The following is a 19,476-nucleotide window of genomic DNA, read 5'->3' as shown; positions in this document are numbered from 1 at the left end:
TCCTGCACACTCTGCAGAGGTGCTCGTTTATTTATTTAGCTTTTCTTTGATGCAAAGGTTAACCAAATCAAACAGCGCTGATGCGCTGCAAATGACAGAGGGCTAAGTGGTGTTATCTTTAATCACTGTCGGTGTCAAGGAGAACATCCGAGTAGTGGGGGCGCAGGTCTGGTTTGGTGGGGGATGCCAGCTCGTAATTTATATTCAGATGGGGACATCTAGTGACCGCGGGGACATATTGCAAGGATATGGAGCAACAGCATCAGCTTAAGCAAATAAATGTTGAGTTCAAACCCTAAGGATTTATCAGCTCCGGTTATGGCCCGCACTTGCCTCTCCTTAAGGAAATAAAGCAGCTTAAATGACCTGGAAATACTAAGTCGGAGATAAGCAGCCAGGTAAAACAAGACAGAGGAGCTGGAAAGAGGATCATTGTCACTGAGCATCCCTGCATGGTGTGATGGTTCCCTGGAGGATGGGAAGACACCAGGTCTTGGTCCTGATTCAGCCAAATTGCCACCAGCCCTCGCAGCCCAGCGCAGCACTTGGAGGGCTCAGATGGTCCATTTTAAGCAGATGAAGTTTTGTTGGTGTGATGTCAGTCTTGTCTCCCCTTTTCCTCCCCTTAATTCTGACTCTGGGGACCCTGAGACATGCAAACACCCATCTTTCTGTCTCTACTTTCTCTCTGTGAGTTTTCTCACTAAATTCAGTTAGTACTAGAAGGAAATAGCCTGTGGGTTTGGGAAGTTTTCATCACTCTTTTGCATGGTAAAACGATTGCACTTCAGTTCTGAATAGGTTTCCACTTCTACTATTGTATTGCTCTTCCCACCGTCTACCTTAATTTTTCCTTTCCCCTTACACTTGCTATCAAGATCTCCTACATACACATTTGAAATGAATCCTTTATTTCCCAAAGCAGCCCTTGCTATCAGCTCTAGTGGTGGTGCCAGTAATTGCTTCCTTCCCCTTCCTATTAGTTGGTGAGACACCGTGGCTAATTTGTGGGTACTGATAAAACCAGAAGTGTCAGGTGATTACACTGAAGTTGATGCATGAAAGGTCAGGAAGTGATTTCCCCCTGGAGGTGGTTTATTAAGTTTATGCCTTTCTGAATGTGTAGCAAGAGTCCCTGCGACTGCTGGATCCCTGACACAGGATCCCAGTGCCATACCCATGCATGTTCCTTGCTGTTTGCAAGGATCCCGTATGCATTAATTCACCAGGAGCTCTGGCACAGGACATGGCCATGCTGCCTGTTCACAGCCTTACCCATGTAAGGTTGACTTGTGGTGCCAAAGACACTGTTTCCAGCTGACTGGTGGATGGATGTAGAGAAGTTGCCCCTGACTCCTACACGCACTATACCTGGGGCTTCTTTCCTTGCTGTGCCTGCTTGCAAGGCAATGGAAATGCCTTAGGTATCCAGGATGGAGAATCAAAGGTGTGTGAGTAGGAAGTAATGCACCCAATTGCTTAGCTCTAAAATTACCCCTGTGCCTTGTCCTTATCTGCCTCAGGTCAGCCCTTGGAGAGCAAGGATTCTCCCTCCCCACCCCTACAGTAGCTTCTACCATGCCCCAAGCACTTCATGATGCTGCTTGCTCTACATCACGAGGGTTCACTTTCTCCATCCAGAGGAGAGAGAGAGCAATCTGATCCCTGCTGAAGACCACAGCACCTCCTGAGGACGGATAGTTGAGCTTTTATTGTTATCTCTAGTCTCCTCTACACAGTGTGTAATAGTGGGGATAGGCCACAGAGCAGTAAAACACCACAACAACTGTAAAACTTGCAAAACACTTCCTGCCATGATCAGTAATTAAAAGATAAATAAATCCCAATGACTATCTGAAGTATAAAACCACTTACAATTTATTGCCACAGCTCTGATCCTTAGCAAGTTCATCACTAAAGAGATCTCGCAGGGTAGTGTACTCTGCCTTGTTGAAGCCTCTTCCCAAGTTGAACATAAAATGACAAATAATAATTTGCACACCATAAATTTACTAGCACCTTAAACCTGTCTGTTCACTGAATTACCTGAGAGGGAGCTTTTCACAAGGAACAGTAAATTCATAAAGCCTGAGACATGTTTTGCTGCCTGATGTTGCTTGGAGAAAAATCATAATAATAACTGGTCTGCTACCTACCCATTCATTAGCAGCAATTACACTGTATTAGTGGTACAAATTGCTGTTGAAAGATGTTACCAAGCTAGAAGCCCTCAGTTTAATTGAAAGCACTTTTTTATTTGATTACTAATGGCCCTGTGTTATAATATCAATGACCTGCATGAGAAAATTGCTTCCCCAGAGGGATCTGCTGGAAGACGGAGCCTCCCTTCTGCCCTTAGGAGCAGTGGAGGTTTCCATCTCCCCACGGAAGCCTCTAGCACCCAAGGGGAGGTAAGGAAAAAGCGGTCAAGGATTTTTTTCCATTCCCAAAGGACAGAATTTTGCCAGAAGATCTAAAGGAATTTTGCAGAATTGGTGGGCAAACAGGAGAGAAGGGCTGGTGATATGTTAGGAGGCAGCAGCAAAGAGAGGGCAAAGAAGTTCCATGTCTACAGAAGGATCATTTTACAACCTCCAGCAAGAAGGCTTTCACCGTAACCCCATCACTCCATAACTGGGGATATGGGAGTGTTTGGGGGGGTTTCATTGTGTGCAGCAGCTTTTGTTTCCAAGATAAGGATGCAATTAGGTGAAAGAAAATGCAGAGAGAGGCTCATCACAGGCTTCCATCTTGCTGCCGTTGGCGATCCATTAATGAAGTCTAATTACAATGTCAAAAACCTGTGTTCTAGCCCAGTGACTAATTGACTTTGGAGATGTAAGAGCTCTGTTGTTATTTTAAGCCAGGAGAAGGGAGGGAAATGAATTGTTAATTAGTTTAGTTCTGCTTTATCTGCAACACAAAGCAAAATATTAGTTACAGAAGCAATTCTGTGCCTGATGATAGATCTTGGCCCTCCTCCTATTGCGGAGTGCTGGAAAAGCAGACTTTTCTGTTTACACCTGCAAACTATGGCCTAATCCTGTGTTGTGTTCCTTGTGGAGGGTTCTACTGTGTGAAGTAGGCCTGGAGAAGGCAAAAGGTTTGCTTGGATCAAGGTTTCAATAAGTAAAGACCATAGTATATAGAAATACGAAGCTTGCTGCTCAACTGATTGGATGGGATGGATGGACAGGAAAGATGGCCAAGGAAAGAGAGATGCAGTGTTATGATCTCGATAAAAACTGAAAAGAAGAGCTGCTCTGCCTGCATGCAAGGGGTATTGCTCTGAAACAAGTAACTTGGTGATTTAGACACCCTGTCTCCTAGGTCCTTCCTCAAGGTGGCTTGCCGACGTTTGGAGGAGCAATGCTTGATGTAACAGCCCTTCACATCCCAACTTGAGTCACAAAGCCCCTAGGCATAGTCCTACCTGGATAAGCCTCCCTAGAAAGGGCTGAGGATTGTTTTGCTCCCCAAAGAAATGAACAGCATTGAGTTTTATGGCAGTTGTTGAGTTAAAGTGGCAATGGGCAAGAGTAGGCTGAATGCATGTGGTTTACTGGTGGAGGTGAAGATCCAGCCCTCACTACACATGAATTTATCCCGTTACCTGAAAAAGTCAGGTAAATGGCTTAAACTGCAGAATGACAATAGCATTATCTTATCGGGTAGACATTTCCATGGGCGCCATGACAGGAATTAAAATCAAATCCATCTCTTAGTTCCTGAGGCTATTAAATTTTACTTTCAAGGCATTTAAAGAATAAATAGGCATGTAAGAAAATGAACGACAGGAGCTCATTTCCACCACTGGCAAACTGATTATAGCTGAGAAAAAACACCCCAGAAAAAATAATGCTGTCATCATCTTACCAGATGGAAGTGAATTGCCTCTGATCAGCTGTTAAATTGAAGAGCCATGAGAAAAAATGGGAAATGAGAAAACCAGAGCAAAGAATAAGTCCAGAAAGATGTCCGGGAACCTGGACATTGTATTCCATGAGGACCAGATGAGCACTGGGCTGTATGAACATGGCAGAAATGGCAACCTTACTGGCCATAAAGTTCTGTTGGCACAAGACAACAATTTCAACCAAGCTAAAGTCTCATTTCACTGCTGAGAGTGACAAATGAGGCCTCCAGCTACGCCCATGGCTTCATCCCCACCTCATTGTGGAGATCAGCCTGACAAGCAGTGAGGTTTCCAGCCCCTGAGCTCTGGTTTCACGGATGTGTTTCTCAAAGCCCAGTTGCTTCCTGGATTTTCCTCTGGACAGGAATTTTTGTTCTCTCTTTTCCTGGCTTTATCATGGTAAAAACCCCTCTGGCTCTTCCCAGGGCATATGGTGCTGGAAGGGTTTTTTGAGCCCAGACCACTACCCAGTCAAGACATAGGGACAATTGTCAGGTATTTCCATCCTCTTTGATGTTTTCTGGGCAATGCTTGAACGCTGGTTTCAAACAGGGAGAGACAACAGGATCAACAACAGGAAGGGTCTCACATTTCTCTCTGGACTTTTCTCTTGCAATGAAACAAAAGGTTATACCAGCGTGTGGCTCTTCATCAGGGACTGTAGTGGTAGGACAAGGGGTGATGGGTTCAAACTGAAACAGGGGAAGTTCAAGGGAGATCTAAGGAAAAAGCTCTTCCCTGGGAGGGTGCTGAGGCACTGGCACAGGGTGCCCAGAGAAGCTGTGGCTGCCCCATCCCTGGCAGTGTTCAAGGCCAGGCTGGACAGAGTGTGAAGTGTCCCTGCCCATGGCAGTGCATTGGAGCTGGATGATGTTAAGGTCCTTTCCAACCCAAACCGTTCTATGATTCTATGAAATGAGATGGAGGTTTTCCTACCCACTAGCAAGCCTAAGGAGAGGTATCGTTGTCAGGCAGCTGCCTCAAGGCTTCCACAAAGAAATAAATTAAATTCCCTTTTAAAGTTTTCAGCAAACGTTTAATACTGACCCAGAGCACGTGGTGGCAGCTCTGACCAGGCCAAGTCATCCTCAAAAGCTTCACATAGTCTCAAGTATAAATATTTTGATACAAAAAATAAAAATAACCCCCCTCCAAACCCAAGCCCTTGTGCTCATGGTCAGCGACACCATCAAACCATGAATGAACATGGCCTCTTCCTTCCACCCCTAGACAGGCTACAGCTGTAGGAGACAGGCAGCGTTGGATGCTTCCAGTCCACTTTGTTTTCTTGTCTTGCCAGTGCTGGGAATCCAGGAAACAGAAGAAGAGTCTGCAAGTTCTTGAGATGAACTTACAGGTGTTGAAGGTGCTTAGAGGTGGGGGATAAGGAAGGAGCTAGTGAGCCGCAGGTCGACCCAGCGATGAAGGCACCACATCCACTGGCAGCAGCTCCAGCAGCAGTTCCCTGGGTTTTAGGTGCTTGTGATGTTTTGTAGCTTCAGTTGAGGATGTAGAGACCAGAGAGTCGAGGAGCAGGGGCACATCTCCTAGGGTAGGTGTTGACAGCACTGTATTGTGCTACACAGAGCCACGGCTGCTGGCTCATTGCACATTATCAGGACTTACCCAGAACAGGTCTAGCTCAGGTGCCAGCTCACTGAGACATTGTGAGACCACTGGCAAGGGAAGCTGAGCTTTTCTTCTTTCTATATTGCACAGCAGCTATGGATAAGCCCAGCTAGCAGCAGCACCCTACCCTATGTTGTCTGCAATGCACACTTGGAGCTCGTTACTATATTTCACCTACTGACAAATGCGTCATGCTTACAATAAGAAGCTGATCAGAGGCTCTGACATTTTACACTCAGCATCTGAGTTGATTTTAAAGTCATTTTGACTTTTAAATTAAATTATCTCATGCATAGAAACAAAAGATGCAGAAGAACACCGCAAGGATTCACAGAACTCGTAACCAAGTACTTATTAACACACATATGTATATATTAAGCTTTAAATCAAACCCAAATCTTTCCACTTTTTTGAGATATGAATTCTATATGATGTAACACACATTAGCATGGTCTAGCTCTCAGTCACACACAGTGCTCTGCCCATTATAGAATGTCTGCTCTACTCTTCTACTTCTGCCCTTTTAAACAAATGCAGGTAGACTAGACTCTTTAAAGGAATAGAAGCTGCCATAGCGCTGTGGCTGAGCTGCTGCCTGTTATGACTTGAAGGAGTTCTAGTTTTCATACATTACGAAGGAGGGAAATAGAGTGTTTTGGGATTTTAGATGATCTTGTTCTCCAGGGCTTCGATCCTTTTTGCCACAGCTTCCAGTGAGCAAGAGTTAAGGGATAAAAAGGACAGTGCACAGTAGTGATTCATTGCTCAAGTCATCCCCTGGCTTGCAGAACAGGTAACCAATGGAGCTACCTTGCTGGGAGCAGGTTGTGCAGGGATGCTGCCATCATCTGCTCTGGCATTTCCAGAGATGATGAGGTTGATGAACTTTTATTGAAGGTAGAGAAAGTTCATGCACAAATACTCACACGCACCTCTATGCTTACTGTGAAAGGAAGAGTAAAAGATGTGGGGGTGATTGGAGTGTGTTTTGAGTGGTTGACAGAGAATTCCTGGCCTTGAGCAGCATGGGTTGTGTGACGAGTGGAGCAGGGAGCTTTGCTTAGAGCTCTATGGTGTGTCACAATTTTCTGCTCTTTTCACTAATTGCTTTTCATGATGTGCCTGGGAGTAGCAACCCACTGGGTGAGAACTACTGATTTACTCTGACCTTTTGCATAACATAAGTCATGGATTTCACTCAATTCATGTAAAGAGGAGAAAATATACTGTGCAACTCAGTGCTGCACAGAAACGTGTGAATACATTAAAACATTGCTTTTAAATTCATATTCTTTCCTTATTCTCCTTAATGGAAAATCTCCCCAGCCCTGTGTGAGCCACCCTGAGGGTTCACTAATTCCTCTCCCTGTGAGAATTTAGTATCTTATACACAACTTTTCTTCCTTTTCTTGATTCTCTTTCATCCTCTTATTCATGGTCTTTGTGCAATACTACAGGACCCACTACGCAGTCCCACTCGCTCAGGTCAGACGGGATCCAACTCACCTGACCTAGGTCTTGGTGCCTACAGCTCATTGCTGGCTTCCAGTGGTTTGACATATTCCCCTTTGGGTCTATTTCTTTTTGGTCTACTTATTCTGTGTCAGACCAGTAGCTGTTTGCTCTGGTGCAGGGATTCTTCTTGTTGTATCCGTTCATAACCCAAGTGTCTTGTTTCCCAGCTTCCTAAACACCTCCCCAATCTCCTTCCCCCATCAGTAGACTTTCCTCACTGGCCCCTCCAGAAGGCACAATCCAACCCACTGAGCTCTGACCAAACACAGCTTCCAAAGGATATATTTCCTCTGCAATGAATTTATGAGGTCTTCTACTTTTGTCTGGAACTTCACAATAGATTTACATTCACATGGATCTTCCTCTGTGGATCGAATATCAAGAAGATGAGTTAAGTGGCAGAAAAAAAAGGATTAGATCAAAATCACTGGGACATGAGAAATAAAACAATTCTTATTTTCTTTATCAGAAGCAGGAAGTAAATCAAAAGGTTATTCCTGCTATTTATCTGACTGATCACTTCTGGCTTTAACCTCAGATGACACAAAATCTCACCTTTTCTTGTTACATAGGCCAGAAATATTGTAATATTGTGTTACATTGCAGAAATCATCCTTCCTGGGTTTCCATTTTCCCAAAATCCCACTGAGTCCTACTACTGATGCTTAAAGTTTGTTGCTCTGTGCTCAGAGCAACCTCTGTCTTCTCAATAGCATCACCCTGGTGGGCCATACTCTTAGCCCCGTTTGCAGGTGAGAATCAAGCCTTGTTTGAGCTTTGCTCTCAGTACTCCATTTCTTGAGCAGGTGGAGCAATGTGTATGCATCAGTTTGCTAATCTAGGTCAATAATTTACATATAATCTTCGAGATAAACTAACTTAAACTGGAATAGAAGCATGAAAGGGTACAAGAGATGACTGGGAAAGGAAAGGAGATGTTTACAAGACCACAGTGAGTCAGCTCAACTGCTTAGCAAGGGAAGGAGGAAATAGGAGAAGAACTTTTTGAGGGAAAGGACATGACTTGCACAAAAGCACAACAGGATTAAACCAGTTATGAGTAAACTGAAGCTGGATATTAAGAGGAGATTTCTAGCCATCTGTTGATAAATACAAGCTGGCGCTGGAAACCAAACACACGCAAATATTTCCTTTCCTTTCTTTTTTTAAACTCAAATGTTAAGCTCTTCACCAAAACCAATCTTCTGGCAAACAAACACTTTTCCCAAACTTTATTTTTACTTTATTTATTATTCATTTATTTATTGGAATGCTGAAGCCTTGAATGTATTTCCTTCCTCAAAAGACATTTAAATACAATGTGTTGGGGGTTTTCATACGGCTCCTATCATCTTGTTCTTGGGTCTGCTCCTACTTTTTAATGTAGCCATGGCGAAGAGAGGTTCTATCTTGCAAGCCTGGCTTCCAGGCTCTGCAGACACAGGACCCTGGAGGATCCTGCCTCTCAGAATTCCCCAGGAGGAAAGAGAGGTCCCATCTTTAGGAATCTGGAGAACAGGGGACGTGCCCAGCATGACCCAGAACATCTGTAAGGATATAAGGAGCCGAATCCGATTTCCCTGAGGCAAGGGCCCTAACTTCCCAAGTGCTTTTTCTCTCTAATACACACTTAGGGACAAACCCAGATGAGTCACCTACTGCTACCCCCTAACGTTGACATGGGTATCTCTTGGGTTTGGCACAAATAACAATGTCAGAAATCACAAAAGTAAGGGGAAAAAGGTGATTAACATTAGGCAATGTTCACTGTTGAATCTGGTTGATGTTGTAGAGTGTCTCCACATCCCATGAGAGAAGCTCACAGGGGACCATGGGGCACTCAAGCAGGTCTACACGGCTGTGGGAAGTAGAGCTGAGCTTGGCAGAGCTCTTCTGGGAACTGAATGAGCCCCATCAGAGCTGGGTGCAATAAATCTTGCTGGAAACTGGAAGGTGACATTTGTCTTGGATAAAACACCCGGAGCACCTGGATTTGACAAGAGAGTGCCAGGTTCCTGATGGGCCTGGCAGAAGAGCTCTCAGAACTGCTGCAAGGTATTCAATGCCTGGAATGAAGCTTGGGTGTTTGGGATTCACTATGATCTGCCTGACCAAGCAGATGCATTGCAAAGGACCAATGTTTCATAGGAGGCGTTTGATTCCTTCAAAACAAAATATGACTGATAGTTCTTTTTAAAATCATTTTTAGACTCAAGTTATTTACAGGTCAACACTCCTTAAATGTTAAGTTATTCTTTACCTCCTCTTGTCATGCCTGCCTCCCACTCAGTCCTCTCTCAGCCTTTGTTTCACTAGGCTATCCAAATGTGAGCAATGTAGCATTCACTTACCCAAATTCATACACCTACAAGTCATGTGGAAGGTATTAAATGCTTATTGCAACTTGAAATGTGTCACCCCTGCGGTGCCTGCTTGACTGTAGAAGCAGCCAGTGGCTAACAAGGTTCACGTCAGATGTCCCATCTGCGGTGCCTGTTTGACTGTAGAAGCAGCCAGTGGCTACTGAGCTTCAGCTCAGATGTCCAATTTTGTGATGATCTTCAAATTAAGCCAAAATAAATCAACCCTTAGCTTCTCTTTTAAGAGCATGTCTCCTTTCCTTATGCCATTTTTGGCTATTCTCAGGATGTGGTACAGCCTGAATTCATAATTTCTGAAGAAGAAGGTAGAGAGGGGAAGGAAAGTAGAGGAAAAGGGAAGGAGAAGGCAGTTTGTGAGAGGGGGAGATGGCTGAGGTGCAGGGGTGGCTGTGATTTAGGTATCCACCCAAACTGTTGATGTCTCATGGTTCCATGTACCCTGCCAACAAAGGACACTGAGAACAGAATCCTTTATCCAACATCCATCTGAAGGGGCATTTTTGTCCTTCTGCTTCCAGCCTTCACATGCTGGGACTGAACCCCCCCTTCTCCCCAATCCCCCACTCTCACCAATGCAGATCTTCATCTGTAGCTTCTTCCCGATGTTGCTGATGGTTCTGAAGTCAGCTGTGTAGAAGTAGTGCTCAGCTACTGGTTCTGAAGCGATTTCCCTCAGCTCATCCTCGACGGCGTTGCCAACTCCCACAGCAAACATCCTAAAGCCTGGGAGCAATGGGAGCCTGTCACTTGGACAGCTAAGGAGCATCTTGCTGCTGTGGTACCCTGTCTGTTTGTACGTCCTTGCCCACCTTCTGGACCCCCGGTCTCCACATAGCTCTGCAAATGTTAACTGGAAACCACCCCCCTTACCTTCTGCTATTACAGACTGCTTTCACCTGGGGTTTTGAAGTAGTTTTGCAGGCAAAGTCTTACCAGAATTATCTGGATAATGACCACTATCAGCACAAGAACAATGTTTTGGAGATAAAAGGAAGGACAGATGATCATAACACCCTGACAGGATCATGCATCCAGCTAATATGGAAGCAGTAACACAGCAAAAGCAGCCTGCAGCCACCACTCATCACTGTGCAGGGACGTCCCCTGTGCCACAGGGACCTGTGGGTCAGCAAAACGGCAGCTCATGTAGTCTGTCAAGATCGACCCGATGCTGGGAGGTGAGGACATGCCCAGATACCATGCTTCACTGCCAAGAAATTGATTGGCCACCTCTGCCTTAAACTTGTTTCTATTGAGCTGAACTGCGGTTTTCCCGTTGATGTGAATGGTGATACAGGTTAACCCCTGTTTTGAAATATTTTCTCTGCTTGTCCATGTCTAGACAGGGGTAATGCTTTCCCCTCCTCCCCTTTTTGCCTTGTTTTTCTACCTCTGGATATATACAATAGTTTTTTTTTTTCCAATGTTCTACTTAAAGAGCATCGTTGGAGTCTCATTATAGGCATCTTGTTATTTATCCCCCTGAAATAACTTCTGAACACGTTGGAGATTTCTGTGTAAGAACAAGAGAGGAGGAAGAAAAAAGACATCAAATTTTATCATCACAGAGGACTAAATCCTATAGATGCAGTTTATAAGGACCTTTTGTTTTATAAAAGCTGCACATCCACACAACAGGTCACCTTGCTTTGTAAACATCAGCTTTTCATGAGCTGGTACCTGAGCTTTGCTATCGCATGCTAGCCCTTAGTCCCATCTAGTGGTGGAGGCCAGAGTTAAAAGGAAATAAAGGATTTAGCAGTTCATGAGCCTGGAGAAAGTTTCTTATTTTAGTGTGTCTGGGATCTGAGCACGGAGTTCATGGATACCCCATTAATCCATGTTTCTGCCTCTTTATTGTTTTATCTCTTCCTTTTCCTTTAGGCTGATAGAGCCAAGCCACACTTGACCCTACAACTCCCATTGTTCTCCAAGGGGTTCTCTGATAGTTGGCTTTGCCTCACCGTGGGTGCCACCGTTGCTGACCTGACTTTCATACCAACATCAGACAAACCCTCAGCTTCTCCCTGCGGTTTCCTTCACATCTGTGGGAAGCATGCTAGACCAGGCTGCATCCCACACCAGATGTGTTAAACTCCATCCTGCCCGGCAGAGAGACCTCCAGCAGACTTGGATCAAAGACACAGAGGGGCTGTGGGAACAAAAACAGCAGCTGGCACATCAAGATCAGTCTGAACCCCAGCCAGAGTTGCTCCAGGTTCTTCACGAACATGCAACTATGGTCAGGCAGCATCTCGACAAAGTCACTCTATAGTAATGTGTTTCTACCCTCAAACACATCTCCAGAGAAAGAGTCATATCCAGGCTGATACTAGGTGCAGTACCTGGTCCAAGGGAGAAACAAGACACTGAGAATTCAGGAGACCTACCTAAGTCTTTGGCTTTCTTAGCAGCATCAGTGATGTAATCTTGTGACCGTCCGTCAGTGAAGACTATGCCCACCTTGGGGACCCCGGGTCTGGCTCCATTGATGATGGAAAAAGAACTGTCGATGAGATACTTCAGAGCCTGGCCTGTCATCGTTCCTTTCTCCATGTAGGCCATTTTCTTGACTGCTGCTTTGATGTCCTTCTTGCTCTTGAACTGCCCCAGAGGAAACTCCTGCCTGACAGAACTGGAGTACTGAACCAGACCAACTTGAGCCTGTTTGTCTGACACCTCCAGTGAGTCCACAATTTGGTTGATGAATTTCTTCACCAGCTCAAAGTTCTCAGGCCTCACACTCTTGGAGCCATCGATGAGGAAAACGAGATCCAGAGCAGAACCTGACCCACCACTGCAAGCTGAAGTAAAACATGAGAAGAGGGCAGAAGAAAACAACAACTAAGACCCCAATTCATTATGCAGGAAGATATTATCCGAGTGTCCTTTTGTTGCTAATGGAAGAGGTTTAATCAACCAAAACTCAAACCACAGTTCAACTAATGTATTCAAGATAATTCCTGGTTATAAGTGGTTTCCTTTTCTGGACAGAACACATCTACCCTGTCCCAGTCCTGTCCCCACCATACCACTGCAGATCACCTGCAAAGGGAGATGATGACATACCACTGCAGGTCTTCCCATCACTGTTCAGTGTGAAACCTTCTTTACAGGCACAAGTGTATGCTCCTGGGGTGCTGATGCAGATCTGCTCACAGTCATGGTCTCCAGTAGCACACAGATCTGACACCACTGTAAGCAAAGGTGGAGATTAAAATCAGAGAGCATGCCAAGGCTTCTCAACCCAGACCCTGCTCAGCTCATGCACAAAGCAGATTTGTCCCATACACCAAGTATAACTCAATCCATTCTGCAGCAACACAAAACAGCAGAGGATAGTGACTGAAATAAAAGGAGAGATTTCCAGAAGTCTGACTCAAAGGCACAACCAGGATTTCACACCGAGGGCAATAACCATCTGTCTGTTGAGCATATCACAATATACTTCACTCTCCAGAGCTACAGGATGAGGCTTGGTTTCCAGGCTACCATCTGGGCTGGCCAATACCCATTTTTTCCAGCTGTGTCATACAATTATGATTAGTGAGATCAGCCCCATGTACAGTTGTCTTTCCTGGATGGGATTCACGTGCAAAAATTCACTTCAGAGCCACCCTCGCATGTGCAGCTTTCAGATTCACTCTACAAACACTTCTCCTGCTGATCTTAACCTGGATCTGACTCCTGTGATGCTGAGCAAACAGAAGCTGAATTGCAGCAGTCTGAGCCAGCAGCATTCTGTGACTGACAACACTGTCACAGCTACAGCAATGATGATGGAAAACAAACTCGGAAGTAAACAGATCTGGTTGAAGCAAGTTCATTGACAAATACCAGGGAAATCTGTGCAGAAAACTGAGCACTGAGGCCTGTCAAAAGTCAAGGGGCTCCTACTCATTATTTCAAGTCGTTTGTGTTTTGCTCTGCGTGTGTTTTGTACTTCTTCTGGCCTTCCCAATTCACATGGCAGCACATTGTGCCAGGACTGGTAGATCTTTCCAGCATATATGTAGCTCGTGTCATTAGGAATATCACTAACCATGCAGATGGCTGTAACACTGGACTCTCAGGTTGAGTTCTCTGAAGCCTACAGAGATCTTATTAGTCAAACTAGTGGTTAGACTGCCAAGGGTCTCCCGTTTTCCCATGTGTTTGCTGAGTACTATGGGAAACAGCTTGGACAGTGCTGCACACTTCTTCCTGCTGTCAGTATCCACAAACTGTGCTTCGCAATAGCAGGTGGTGTTTGGGTACATCTCCAAGGATGGTTTTGTGCAGCTGCTTGCATAGCACGATAACAGCCCACTTGGCAGTTAATGTGCTGCTATTCTCTGTTAGCTGCAATAATCCTTAGTGCAGCACTTCCCTTGGATGCACCCCTGAGGTGCATATTACCATAGGGAGCACTTTGTCATCTGCACGTTAGGAACTGGAAAAGCAAGGCACAGAAAGGATTCTTTTTTCTCTTTATCTTTTGGGATGACATCAGTGCCAGAGCTCCAAAACACATTGTCAGGCCTCTGTGTCTCAGGCTGACTCCTGACTCCAGGGCAGCCAACACAAACTCCCACAAATATTCACGGCCTGGATCCCACCTTCTGAAACTTTGTCTCTATCCCTTTAGGATAAAGTGTTTGTTCCCCCTTTTCACGAGCTTCTGCTGCAGCGACACCTGATTATGACACACGACTCGCTTTATATGCAGAATTTTCCTCCTTCCTGCAAAGGAGGAGATTTTCCCCAACAAGAAGCTGCTCCCCCCCATCCCCATCATTTCCAGCCTGGGAGTTGGATCATGATATTTTACATCTCTTGAAGAAACTGGTCTCGGGGAGTTTTACAGGTCCATGTGTGTGTGTGTTTGCAAAGCTTTGCCATAGGCACTGTGGTGTATCACACCTTTTAAAAGGTGTTGCCACACTTCTGTGCTTCACCGAGATGGGCGTGCGAACCCCCCAGGCCTCTCTTGCTGACACGTTAAATGGATATTTATAGGCCACCTCCTACAGTCTTGTGGGTACATTTGAAAGTAATAAAGCTTTCTCACTCCATTCACTAGTTCATGTAGGAGTGAGCATGTGTTTGCAGAAGAGGCAGGCTCTTTATATGCTGTGCAGAAAGGCGTTAGATACTGCACCAGCCAGGAGAGACTCCTGCCTCACAAGGCTCACAAAACCAGTACCATAGTCAGCAAAGGCAGTTCAGCCTCTAGCAGGAAAGTGAAATCATTCCTTGCTGAAGTGGGAATTCAGAAGACAATATTGGTGGGGGAAATTACAAGCCAGATTCTCAGAACTGCCCAGATAGGCTTAAACATAAGGCCAATTATTTTAGCACTGTAAAGACCATGTTTTCCAGGTTCTTTTTCAATGCCTCAAGGAGCATACGGGTCATGTTTACAAACTGGAGGCTTCCTTAACTAAACCAAGAAATTCCCTAACCAAAACCTGGAGTTCTTGAAAGGCAACTTTAGAGATCATCTGTCTTTCATACTGCTTCGTGCTCCTGCATACCCAAGTCCTTGGAACAAGGAAACAGATGGATGAAGGATGGTCACACATACATCTCCCATGTGAAAAGCTTGCTGGCAGCCCCTGGCAGCTCTTGGCGAGGAACCCAAGGGTTGTGGCAAGGACTTACCACAGAAAGCTTCTTGAAACTTGTGGGTCAGCTTCTCTATAACGCTGTAGCTCTCCACATAGTCCACATGGTCATCCTGGGGCTGGCTGGCAATTTGCCGCAGCGTGTGCATGTCCACCCGGCCAACCCCGATGGCAAAGATCTCGATGCCAGCTGCTCTGGCCCTTGCTGCCACATCCTGCACTCCATCCTGGGGACGCCCATCAGTCACAACGATCGCCACCTATGCAGAGGAGGGCAGAGGCAAGGTGGGTGCTTGAACGGGTGTTGATGTGGAACGGGCTGGGTTAATAAAGAAGGTTTCGTTTCTAAAATGAAGGAGAAAGGAAAAGCCACCCTCTCCTCCTCCTCTTCCTGTTCTTCCTGAGATCACAGAAGTCATTCTTTCATGTGGGGTTTGTTTCTTTTTGAGCTGGAAAGGTTAACCTGCCAGGGACCTGGCTGATTTAATTAAGCGACAACTGGTGCATCTCGCCCCTAAGGAAACCAAAGTAAAGGTTACGTTCTTCATTGGCAAACTAATGCTCAAGCCAAACTCGAACTATCTTCATGAACCCCCAGCTGACACTAAGGACAACTCTAACTCAGTGTGGGACTTGAAAGAATCTCAGGAAATGTCATGGAAGCTGCATGAAATGAAGACTTTCCCCCATTTTACGGATGGAGAAGCTGAAGCAGATAAAAGGGGAAGAGGTCTGCCTAAGGTCATGCTGTGTGTCAGTGCCCAGTTACCTTGTTCTGCAACAAATAGCAGAGATGGAATCCTACCTCTACTAACATCAGCATTAAAATGACAGCTGGTTTAAGTGGAAAGTGGATTTCACCTTGGATCAGATGGAGCCCTGAACCAGCGGAAAATCTCCAAGAGTCCTGCTCCTCTTGCTAGTTTGTCCAATTTCCTCTTTATTTCTCTTCTTCATTGTCACAAAACCTTAATTTTTGTTCTTTGCCAATTCATCTGCTCCTGCCACTTTTCCTTACAACTGTTTTATTGTGACACCACGGCCAACTCCAACTCCAACAGTGAGTTCAAATGAGCCATCGTCTGGTCATTAAGGCAGTATTCGCTGTTCTCCTCTATGCCTTATATGCTCTCCATTTTTCTGAAGATAAAATCAGACCCACCAGCTGCTCAGTTAGGACAGTGTGATGGCTGGTTTACCTCCTTGGGTGGGTGGTCAGGAGTGGGGTTCCCTGCCCCACTCATCCAAGGGGTACAGGACATGCAGATGAAGTGGGTCTTTCCGCCTCTGCCCACCCTTCTGTTGAGGGAGGGATGGATGGATGGATGGATGGATGAATGGATGGATGGATGGATGGAGGGATGGATGGATGAATGGATGGATGGATGGATGGAGGGATGGAGGGAGGGAGGGATGGAGGGATGGAGAGATGGAGGGATGGATGCTGCAGTCATCTGCCCCAAAGTACCACTGCAATACTAATCTGCTGCCCTGTTCAGAACTTTCCTTCTATGCAATACTGGGGTGAAATAGGAATAATGTAGAGCTTTTCAGTCTGGAGCAGGTCTGAAAGTTCAGGTGTGTAATTGCCCTTCCTAAGGGCAACAGAATCAAAAATTCCTAGTAGCACCACAATGCTGTAACTGGCTAATTCCAAAGGAATCAAGAAACAAACTCAAGTATTTCTCTTCTGCTTGTGGCCAAAATAAGGACAAGTGTCACTTATGGCAGATGTCAGTGTGTGATGTAAAGGGGAATGAACACGAAAATCAAGGACAGACCGAAAGAAGCACTGGGGTTGGTTCTGGACCACCAGCCAAGCCAAGGAGCAGAGCCAGCCATGCAATCATGCTTTCTGCCAGGAGAGAGAGCCCTCTACTCAGCAGCTCTGCTTCTTGCATACACCCAGCAGCTCCGAGATAGGGGCTGCCAATTAGAGCTTATCAAAAGCCAACCTGTCAGGAAACAAGATATATTATCAAGCGGCTTCTGCGAGCAACACCACCCTGTGAGCAGCTTTCTGTCAGTAGCTGCATCTCTTTCTTGCAGTGTTTGTCACAGGACGGAGGTGTTGCATGTCCTTCTGGCATTTCTCTGTCTAAACAAAGTGATTCTCCAGGTTTAACCAGTTCCTTTCATTCTTCCCATCAGGGTGGCATCTTCACATAGGCCTGAGCCTCAGAAACACCCCAGGTGTCTGGTAGCAGCATCCACATCTGGATCCGATGGAAAAGATCTTCATAATTAATCTGTGTGAAAATCTACTATAGAACACTCAGAATTCATGTTGATTTCTAACCTGCTGTGGGAGAAAACAAAACTTCTGGGTACAAAGAGTCTGGATCAGGAATTCATCAGTGCACCCATGGTTATAAGGAATGTAGTAGTGATTCAGAGCAAGCACCAAAGGGAGCCTGTCTGTGACCAGGCCCTGGTGCTTACAGACAGAGTGTAAGAAATAGAACAACTGTAACGTGATCTTGCTTTTGTGTGTAGTTATCTTGATAATCAGGAAATCCTGATTTATTTCCTAGAATTCCCCCTCTGGACACCTGCTTTCCCTGGAGCCTGAGGCAGTGAGTTCTAGTGCGAACCCCCCCCCCCATCCTGGGGTTTTTTAAACCTACCTCCAAATAACTTGCAGCCCCAGGATCTCTGTAATTCTCTGCGTTGTGACCTTGTCTCAATGAAAAAGCTGAGTTTCCTGGAATGTGCCTTGTTTGGTAAAGAGACAGGACAGAGAAAAGGAGCAACCGCTGCATTCTGGAGAGGCTGACACTGCTTGTGCTGGCCTCAGCAGGTAGCCATGGGAGAAGAAGCAAGAAAGAGTGAACACATTTGCTGCCTCAAAGAGCTGAACAGGATCTTCAGTTTTTCCCTAAGGAAACTCACAACATTTTGCTTTCCAAGGTCAAAACTTTTACTCATGTTAACAACCACCTTCCATTTTCCTGTCAGTCCCTAAGTGGATCCTTCATATGTTGCTTCTGTTATATAGAAATCCCCCATGGTCTCATGACACAATTTGTTCCTGGTTAACTAAGACACCAGAGTATTCCCAGGCATCCCTAGGTATTCACATTTCAGGGTAGGCAATCCAGCAGCTAATGAGGTAGCTGTGTCTCATTATGCAGTGTGTAATGTGAATGCTGCAGCAGCACTGAAAGGAGAATTAGGCAAAAAGTTGAATAAGCCCTTGATTTTCTCAGCAATTTGACAATCTATTTGCTGTTCTTCATAAAGAAAGATAAAAGTATTTGGGCACCCCTGTAGTTTTTGATGAAAGTATAAACAGACTTTGCTCTGAGCTCCTACAGAAAGAAATGGTGCTTTTCCCTGTCCCGGGGTGACATTTGCCACACAGAGCACACAGCAAGATCAGATGATGATCTTGTGATGTTTTGACAAGTGCCCCACATGATTGACAAACATAGCACAGATTTCACAAGATCTTGCTGGATTTCTGCTGTGTGAAGGAACAAGGACCATGTTCAATGTGTCTGGATGCTTCATCTCCCTTAATTACTGCATGACCTATTCATCCTCCCAGGCAGATGACTGAGTCACCTTGAGCAGCATGAGGACAGAAGGGAAAAGTTTGCTGTACTTCAAGACATAGTGGAAAAAGGCAAAAAACAACCAGGGAACCAAGCAATGCAGTTGGTTGTGGAGTTTTCCATCTCAGAGATACTCAAAAGCCATCTCAACATGGTCCTGGGCAACCAGCTCTAGGTGGCCCTGCTTGAGCATGGGGGTTGGTCAGTATGACTCCAGAGATCCCTTCCAACCTCAACCTCTCTGTGATTCTGTCTCTTGAATCAGCTCCAAAGTGGAAGGGAGGAGGGAGAAGCATGGAGTGATATTGTTTTCTTCTTTTTTATTGCCTGAGAGAAACCAAATCCCCACTATTCTTCTGCTTTTTCAGATGTCCACAAACTAAGGTTTTAGGGAGACAAAGTAACTTCAGAGTTCTTTGCACCACTGTCCACACAAACATTGATGCTTTAGCCATCCACAGAATAAATTAGATTTGCTTTTTGAGAGTTCAGATACTTCAGATAAAGGCTTGTTTGATATATTGGCAGGATATAGAGGCTCTTCTGTGCATTGAGATGACAGGAAACAGCAAGGGTTGCAGGAGCATGTTGGGTGGGTTGTCTGGCAGCCCAGCTGCAGGGTAGACAAGAGCAGGAAGACAGTACACGAGGAAAATGGTTGCTTAAATGGTGTGGAAGAGATGAGTTAGATAAAGATCCAGGCATCTGCATAGACAGCTCAGTGAAAATGTCTCTTCAATTTACAGTAATGGTCAATGCTGCATGGAAGGGGTCAGGCTGTATTAAGATATAAAGTACTACAAGAGTATTGTATAAATCAGGACTGTAATGAGTCCTAACCTAAACTCCATCACCTTGTCTTAGAATAGACA

The 19,476-nt window shown here is 45.3% G+C and overlaps 1 protein-coding gene across 1 annotated transcript in view; it reads right to left on the bottom strand.

Annotated features, from left to right (window-relative positions):
* Nucleotides 1-5,960: 5,960 nt before the first annotated feature.
* Nucleotides 5,961-19,476, bottom strand: part of MATN1 (matrilin 1, cartilage matrix protein) — an 18,585-nt gene continuing 5,069 nt past the window's right edge. Inside the window, exons 3-8 of the mRNA XM_010011256.1 lie at nt 15,085-15,307; nt 12,511-12,636; nt 11,832-12,245; nt 10,012-10,164; nt 7,344-7,424; nt 5,961-6,258 (exon numbers count right to left, since the gene is read on the bottom strand). Of these exons, the coding sequence (XP_010009558.1) occupies nt 6,209-6,258; nt 7,344-7,424; nt 10,012-10,164; nt 11,832-12,245; nt 12,511-12,636; nt 15,085-15,307 (1,047 nt within the window). The 3' untranslated portion in view covers nt 5,961-6,208. The remainder of the gene's footprint in view (nt 6,259-7,343; nt 7,425-10,011; nt 10,165-11,831; nt 12,246-12,510; nt 12,637-15,084; nt 15,308-19,476) is intronic.

The sequence above is a fragment of the Nestor notabilis genome, unplaced genomic scaffold (assembly GCF_000696875.1).
Source record: "Nestor notabilis isolate BGI_N333 unplaced genomic scaffold, ASM69687v1 scaffold11953, whole genome shotgun sequence".
Taxonomy (NCBI): Eukaryota; Metazoa; Chordata; class Aves; order Psittaciformes; family Psittacidae; genus Nestor; species Nestor notabilis.
Note: the sequence above shows the minus strand (reverse complement) of the source record. Positions and strands in the feature narration are given on the sequence as shown.